Below are 8969 nucleotides of genomic sequence, written 5' to 3'. Positions count from 1 at the left end.
GAGGATTTTTGTTTTCTTTACATTGAGATGCAATCCATCTTCATCAGTAAATGTTTTAAGTCCTCTTCACTTTCAGCAAGCAAGGTTGTATCATCTGGTTTTCAGTGACTAAATATTCGGAAGTAGTTCATCATTCCTTCTTCCTAGTCTGTCTTCGTCTGGAAGCTCATCTGAAACCTGTCCACCATGGGTGACTCTTCTGGTATTTAAAATACTGGTGGCATAACCCTCAGAATCACAGCAACTCACAAGGCACCACAGCACGACAAACTGACAGACAAATGGTGGAATCTAGATCTAGAAGTATTGACGGTAAAACAAACCTACAAGACTGAAAATAGGGAACCAGAGATATCGATGTATAATGAAGTCAGCTACAAAGCCAAAAAAGGCAATAGTGTAGATAGATACAGAACTTTCAAATGGCAAGGAAGTCAAATAGATTTCAAGATAAAACAGACTGTTTAAGCGGGGAAAAAATTAATAAATGATAGGGTAACCTCAAGGAAACATAAGACACCTACACATCAAAATAAAAAAAGAAGGAAATCAGAAAGATTTAGTAAACATTAACACCCAGAAATGAAAATGAAAAGAAAAAAAAATTTCAATTTGTATTCCCTCAATTGCCAAAGCCTTGGTCTTTGCCAATGCCTCAGCATAGAAAATTATGTGGAACAAAGAACCCATCAGTACCACAAAAACAACACACAGAAAAATGACAGCAATTAATTCATATCTATTGATAATTACACTGAATGTAAATGGATTAAATGTACCAGTCAAGAGACATAGAGAGCGGAATGGATAAGAAAACAGGATCCTTCAATATGCTGTCTACAAGAGACATATCAAAAATATGCAGACAGCCTCAGTGCTCATCTACAGAAGAATGCTTACACAAACTTTGGTCCGTACACACATGGAATACTACAAAATGCTGAAGAATATTGATGAATCTGTGAACCACCTCACAACATGGTTGAGCCAGGAGGACATTATGTTGAGCCAAATTAATTAATCATAAAGGACAAATATTGTGGCAAAAAGTAAAAAAAAAAAAGGTTTTCTTGTAAAAGAAAAAAAAAATCTATGATGGTTAAGGGTGGTAGTGGTGGGATAGAGGGTAGACACATGTTAACATGTGCAGGCAAGCAAAAAACAACAAAAGGGAGGTTGTTGTTGCTGTTAGGTGTCATTGAGTACTCATAGCAACCCTATGAAAAACAGAATTTAAAACTGCCCGGTGCCACGCCAACCTCACAACTGTTGCTATCTTTGAGCCCATTGCTGCTGCCATTGTGCCAGTCTATCTAGTTGAGGGGCTTCCTCCTCTTTTTCAACCCTCCACTTTACAAAACATCATATCCTTCTCCAGGGACTGGTCCCTCCCAGCAATATGTTTGAAGTATGAGAGGAATAGTCTGGCCATTCTGACTTCCAAGGAGCATTCTAACTGTACTTCTTACAACACAGATCATTTTTTTTGGCAATCCTTGGTACTTTTTAATATTCTCCACCAACACCATAACTCAAATGCATCAGTTCTTCTACAGTTTTCCTTATTCACTGTCTAATTTTAACATGCATATGAGGTTATCGAAAATACCATGGCTTGGGTCAGGCACACAATAGTCCTCAAAGTGACATCATTGCTCTTGAGCACTTTAAAGTCTTGCAGAGCAGATTTGCCTAATGCAATAAATCATTTACTTTCTTAACTGCTGTTTCTATGATTGTTGATGGTTGATCTGAGCAAAACGAAATCTTTGACAACTTCAATATTTTCTCCATTTATATGGATGCTGTTTATTGGTCCATTGGTGAGGATTTTTGTCTTCTTTACATTGAGGTGCAACCCATACTGAAGGCTGTGGTCTTTAATCTTCAATAAGTATTTTAAATCCTTTTCACTTTCTGCAAGAAAGGCTGTATCCTCAGGACGTTGCAGGTTGCTAGTGAGTCTTCTTCCAATCCTGATGCCATGATTTTCTTCATATAATCCAGTTTCTCAGATTATGTGCTCAGCATAATAGATTGAATAATTGTGAAATAATTCCATCCTGGTGTGTACCTTTGCTTATTTTAAGCCATTCAGTATTCCCTTGTTCTGTTCGAGTAATTTCTTCTTGGCCTATGTACAGGTTCCTCATGAGCACAATTAAGTGCTCTGGAATACTAATACTTCTCAATGTTTTCCATAGTTTGTCATGATCTACACAATCAAAAGCCTTTGCATAGTCAATAAAGCACAGGTAAACATCTTCCTAGTATTCTAGATCCATCTGATGTCAGTAATGATATCCCTCATTCCATGTCCTCTTCTGAATTTGGCTGGAACCTCTAGCAATTCTCAGTGTATATTTGCAGTAGTCCTTGGGTTATCGTCAACAAAATGTACTTGTATGAGATATTAATGATATTGTCCAATGAATTCCACATTCTGTTAGGCCACCTCTCTTTGGAATGGGCACAAGTATGGGTCTCTTCCAATCAGCTGGTCAAGTAGTTGTCTTCCAAATTTCTTGGCATGGATGAGTGCGTGCCTATAGTGCTGCATCAGTTTTTCCCTAATATTTCTATTTGTATTCCCTCAATTCCCAGAGCCTTGTTCTTTGCCAATGCCTTCAATGTACCTTGGCATCCTTCAATATAACTGATTCTTGATCATATGCTAACTATTGAAATGGTTGCATATCAACCATTTCTTTTTGGCATAATGCTCTGTGTATTCCTCCCATCTTCTTTTGATGCTTTCTGCATCATTCAATAATTTTCCTATTGAATCCTTCAATATTACCATTTAAGGCTTGGATTTTCTCTTCACTTCTCTCAGCTTTAGAAATGCTGAGCGTGTTCTTCCCTTTTAGATTCCTAACTCCTGGTCTTTTCACATTTTGTGACAATATTTGACTTTGTCTTCTCAATCTGCTCTTTGAAATTTTCTATTTGGCTCTTACCTACTCATTTCTTCTATTTGTCTTAATATCTCTACACTTGAGAGCAAGTTTCAGAGTCTCTTCTGACGTCTATTTTGGTATTTTCCTTCTTTCTTGTCTTCTTAATGATCTTTTGCTTTCTTCCTGTATGATGTTCTTGATGTCATCCCACAACTCTTCTAGTCTTTAGTCTTTAGTGACTGTGGCATAAAATCTGTTCTTCAGATGATCTCTAATTTCAAGTGGAATATATTCAGAGGCGATTACTGTTAACTGTTGGTACTTGGATGGGATTGCACCCATGCAATGATGCAAAGCATATGACTTGTTGAATGTAAAACTGATGCTCTGCCCTTTAAATCTTCACTCAATTCACAATAAAAAGTTGAAAAAAAAAAAAATGAACCAGAGATAGGATTGTAGGAGAGAAAAGTCAAAAGCTGCCCACTTTTAGAATGATTATTATTATGGGGAAAGATAGGATGGATAGGGTGAGGGATCAGGGCATGCAGATTTGATTCAAGAGAAGATTGGAGAATACTTGTCTGTGTGAACTTTAGAAATTTTCCTCTGTTAAGTTGGGCTGGAACCTCACAGGCCCTATGATGATAGTGGTCATGTTGCTATTGTTGTTAAGTGCCCTTGAATCAGTTCCAACCCAGCAACCCTGTATTGAATTTTCAAGGAGCAGCTGGTGGTTTTGTACTGCCAAACTTGTGGTTAATAGTCCTGTGCTTATCCTACAGTGCCTCATAGTGAAAGTAATCATCAATATCTAATTATTGTATTCTAGTCTCTCCCTTTCCTACTCTGCCCTGTGATTTAGGTGGGAATTGGTGTCAGTAAAAGCACTGCCACCCACCTGTCATCTAAGCAGGACTCTTTCTCCACATATCTTCTAATTAATAATTAACAATATCTGCCAGTTCCCTCTCTTAACATTTTCTCAAGCGGTTTTCTCCTTCTCCAGTATTTTTTCTGTTTCCTGGTTTAGATTTTTATTTTCTGTCTCCTGAAGAATTATAGTCACCTCCTAACAAGTCACCCTCAAAGATGTTCTTAACTTTGCTATCAGAATGATCCAAACACATCCAACCACTTTCTTTCCTGTGCAGTCTTTCAGTAGTTTCTCTTTATATAAAATACACCTTATCATCGAATTTAAGACTCTTCATCAACTTTTCCTAGTTGACACTATCATTACCTCTCCTCTCCTCCCCATTCTTAAAACTCAAAACCCTTTGCCATCAAGGCAGTTCTGACTCTTAGTGACCCTATGTAGGGTTTCTGAGACTGCAAATCTTTACAGGAGCATACAGCTTCATCTTTGTCCCAAGGAATGGCCAGTGGGTTTCAACTACCATCATTGGGGTTAACAGTCCAATGCTTATTGGACTTACAGCACACCAAGCTCAATGCTTACAGCACACCAAGACTCCTTCCTTTCCATGCTTGCTGTTGTTAAGTGCCATTGAGTCCGTTCTGATGCTTAGTGACCTGGTATAGGGTTTCCGAAGAACATCTCATGGGTATGAACCACCAACTTTGTAGTTCAAACTAACCTTGAGGTCCAGTCCATTATCCTGCAGCACCACACTATAACTCCTCCCCATACTTTTTGTTGTTAAGTGTCGTCACATTGAGTTCAGACCCATAGCAACCCTGAATAGGGTTTCTAAGGAACAGCTGGTGAACTTGAATTGCAGGCCTCCCAGTCCAAGTGGACTTTATAGTCCAGTGCATTAACCAACAGCGCCACATCAGGAGTCCCCTCCCCATACTTAGTGCTTCATAAATATAGAATGAATTACAGATATCCACATACCCTGCTATTTGATTCCTGTGTGCCATTGCTGATGTTATTCCTTATACCTGGGACACCTTTCCATTGCCCTTACCCTTTTTTCCCTGGCTTGAGTCATGTTATATGACTCAGTTCTAGTTCTTTGTTTCCCAGAATGTCTTATTCTGTGATTCTGTTCATATTGATCCTCTTTGCGCTTACTGTATTGTTAGTGCATATTGTAAGGGTACGTACTATATTACTTCTAGACAAGTACACAGAAAAAGTATTTAGAGGTCAGACAATTGCTTACTTGTTTTTGTATCAGCACAATACCTGACACTTGATAAATGCTTAGGTCACTATTATGTTGAATGGAACTGTCTCTACAATACTTGAAAAAGCATTCCCTGAGGTTCTGTAACCCTCTGCAGTTAAGATTAATGGCTTCAGAGGAAGATCTTGTACAGTCATAGAGATCTACAATGTCGATAGAGCTCTGCTAACCATAAATGAGGTGGGTATGGGCTTTCCCACAGTTCAGAAGACAAAGGAGGACATCTGTGTTCTACCTACTATCTGGACAGCTGTATGGCTTTGAGTGCCTAGTATGAATCAGGTCCTTTACATACATAAATTTTATTTATTTTGAAATTTCTTTAATGCAAATAAGGTATTAAAGTATTAGAAACTACAACCAGAATGTGACTACAAACCTATTATGGAATCATTTCATGTGGTTTCAGTTATCCTTGCTTCTTTTTAGGGCTTATTCTATACAAGTATTTTCTACTTAAAAATTTCAAATTTTATTAAACTCTACATTTTTGCTTAACACTATCTTGTATTTTGCTAGATATCTTTTCTCATATATCTCAACCCTCACTTTCCTCATCTACCTCCAATCCCTCTGAGACAAGGACAATCAGACTTTAGCATAGTGGTTAGGAGTCAGGCTACTAACCTCAGGATCAGCAGTTTGAAACTACCAGTTGTTCCTTGCGAGAAAGATGAGGCTTTCTGCGCCCACAAAGATTGACAGCCTTGGGAACCTTGTACGGGGTCACTATGAGTTGGAACCAACTCTATGGCACAACTCTACCACCACCATTCAGATCTTTAACCGGTTATTTTAATATTTGCTTTGAGTTGGGAGATCCTATACTGAAGCAAATCCCCCTCATGCTTCCCAGTCCATATGAAACACATCTGTCCAGCTATAACAACATTTCTAGTAATGTAGACCTATGGTTTTTTGTTTTCTGACATGTAAATTGAAATAATTAGAATTTAAATCATATAGCATCCATTATGCCAAATAGAACTACTTGTTTTTAACATATATTTAAATATAAGTAGACTTTCAATCAAATAAAGTGATCTTGGTGTCAAGACCAGACTTACTAAAATCTGGGAATTAGTCCAATATTCCTGTCCTCATTTTTGTTCCAGGATTTCTGCAAACTAGACCATCTTGGAGGTAAAGTTTCTTCAAAAGATTGATACAGATTTCTAGCTTAGGCTTGATTACCCTGCACAAATCCTCTCTATCAGGAATGTGCTTAAATCATTCAACTAGATGTGGTATGTAGTATAGTTAAGCATATTGAGACGAGAAATGGAAGACACTTGAGTGCACATTGATATGGGGAAACTATTCGATCTTTCTACAACTCAGTTTCTTTATCTGCAAATTGAGGGAAATTTATAATATCTGAATCATAGGCTTGCTGTGAAAATTAAATGGAGATACATAATGGGTTTGGAATCAGACTTTCTTGCAAAGAGACGTTGGGCAATCTACTTAATGTCTCTGTGCCTCAGATGATTTAATAGTAAAATAATACTACCAGCTCATAAGATTGTCATGAGTGATATATGAATTGATATATGTAACTTATTTAAAATAGGGCCTGGTACATAATAAGTGCTAAATAAAGGAAACATTCATGGTACCTACAAGTGCTCAATAATTATTATTCTTAGAGAGTCCTAGTGTGGGGCCATAGGATAAGCACTGGACTGTTAACCACAAGGTTGGTGGCTCAAACCCCCTAGCTGCTTCTTGGAAACCTTATATAGGATTGTGATGAATGGGAACTTAACAACTACAGTGATGATGTTATTACTGCTTCAAGGTGTCTCTTAATGACTTTCAAGTGTATAAAAACAAGAGTGAGAACAAACACATACAACTTGAGCTTAAGCAAGCAGTTAAGCCGCATCTGGTAGCTACTAAGTGTGATATAGGCAGTCCCTGGGTTACGAAGGAGATCCATTATTAGTGTATCTTTAAGCTGAATTTGGAGGTAAGTCAGAACAAGTGTCTATGTATGGTTATTATTTAGCCTTATGTTATTCCAAGAAAAAGCTCAAACAGTCTTTTCCATAATTTAAAAGCTGCATGTGCTGCAAGTGAAGTTGACTGTGAGTAGAAGATAGGTGTCGGTTCAATGGTTTCAAAGTGAGGGCAAATGTACAAAACATTAAAGGTAAAGTATGAGTTGTCAATAAGTTAGCACTCACAGCCCCAGGACTCACTGTACTTTTAAACAGAAACGTTGTTGTTTTTAAGTGTTGTTGAGTCAGTTCTGACCCATAGCAACTCAGTATAGGGTTTCCAAAAAGCGGCTGGTGAGCTTGAACTGTGAACCTTGTGGTTCAAGTTGGCTTTGCAGTCCAGCGCATTAACCCACAGCAACACACCGAGACTCCAGACAGAAACATAGCTGGCCTGAAATACTAACATTGGATCTCAATGTATTCTGACAATTACCTTTCTCAGGGCCCCTTTTACATCTCTGTTCCTCAGACTATAGATAAGAGGATTCAGCATGGGGATCACCACTGTGTAAAACACAGATACCACCTTGTTCTGGTCAGTTGAGTAGCTGGACTTGGGCATCACATAAATAAACGTAATAGTCCCATAGTAGAGAGTAACGGCAGTGAGGTGGGAGGTACAAGTGGAAAAGGCCTTATGTCTCCCTTCAGTGGAGCGCATCTTCAGGATTGTGATGAGGATGTAGATATAAGAGAGAGCTATGACAAAGATGGTGACTACAATGATGGATCCAGAAGAGATGGACGGAATAATTTGAACGATGGAGATATCTGAACAGGAAAGTTTCAACACAGGGGAGTAATCACAGAAAAAGTGATCTATCTGATCAGGTCCACAGAAGGACAGACTCAATAAGCAACTAGTAAATGTCCAAGCATTTATACACCCACCTACATAAGAAGCTCCCACTAAGAGGATGCAGATTGTGGGGGACATGTGGGTCGAGTAGGACAGTGGTGAGCAGATGGCCACATAGCGATCATAGGCCATGGCAGCCAGCAGAAAGCACTCAGTTGTCCCAAACATGACCACGGCATTGAGCTGGGCTTCACAGGCAGTGACAAGGAGGACTGTTCTGTGTCTAAGAAACCCTGTAAGCATTATGGGTGTGACTGACGTGGAATACCCAATGTCCACAAAAGCCAAATGGCTGAGTAAGAGGTACATGGGAGTGTGAAGTTGGGAACAGCTTCTTATTAAAATGATTATGCTGATATTGCCTATGAGGGTGATAGAATAGACTCCTAGAAATATCACAAATAAGATGACACAAAGTGTAGGATCTTCTGTTAAGCCCAAAATGATGAACTCTGTCACAATGGTATCATTTCCGAACTCCATCTCTTCCATGAATTGTTCCTGTTGAGACAAATGTGAACATTCATTTATTTTATGAGTTCATTCTCTCATTTATTAAGTCCCTGTTATGCTTCTCTGACTTTACATGTTCCTAGTTTTCTTTGTTTATTCCTCAAACTCACTCACAGGAACTTTTTCCTGTCTCCAGCCTGTAAATATCAGTGTTCTACCTAATTGGGCTTTTTGACTTATTCTTTTTTGAGTAAAAGGATAATGGCCCAAACTAATCCTCTGGTATCTCAGTTATATTATTTTTTTTCATCTAATATTTACATAGGAGTTCCCACCAGAACTCCTGAAATGCTAACCTTAAGACCAAATCTACTATCCGTTCCTTAAAACCCTATACTGGGTCTCTTTGAGTAAAAACAGACTCAACGTCACTTAACAACAGTATTAATATTTATATAAAAATACCTCTCAAGTCTTGGTTCTTAAACAGATCTCTATCCCAAGTTCCAGATCCATAGTTCAAGTGATTTATTGGGGGTCTGCACTGGAAAATTACACAATGTCTCAAATTTGTTGTTGTTGTTAAGTTCTG

The 8969-nt window shown here is 38.3% G+C and overlaps 1 protein-coding gene across 1 annotated transcript; it reads right to left on the bottom strand.

The window, feature by feature from the left end:
- Positions 1–7477: 7477 nt before the first annotated feature.
- On the bottom strand, positions 7478–8407 carry LOC102824890 (olfactory receptor 491-like). The gene has a single exon (XM_006870160.1). It carries the CDS (start codon positions 8405–8407, stop codon positions 7478–7480), a length of 930 nt encoding a protein of 309 aa, XP_006870222.1.
- Positions 8408–8969: the final 562 nt, after the last annotated feature.

The sequence above is a fragment of the Chrysochloris asiatica genome, unplaced genomic scaffold (genome assembly GCF_000296735.1).
Source record: "Chrysochloris asiatica unplaced genomic scaffold, ChrAsi1.0 scaffold00140, whole genome shotgun sequence".
Classification (NCBI taxonomy): Eukaryota; Metazoa; Chordata; class Mammalia; order Afrosoricida; family Chrysochloridae; genus Chrysochloris; species Chrysochloris asiatica.
This window is presented reverse-complemented; position numbering and strand designations above follow the sequence as displayed.

Bases quoted from the DNA above. Each gene is read 5' to 3' on its own strand.
- LOC102824890 (XM_006870160.1), bottom strand. From the start codon at position 8,407: ATGGAGTTCGGAAATGATACCATTGTGACAGAGTTCATCATTTTGGGC.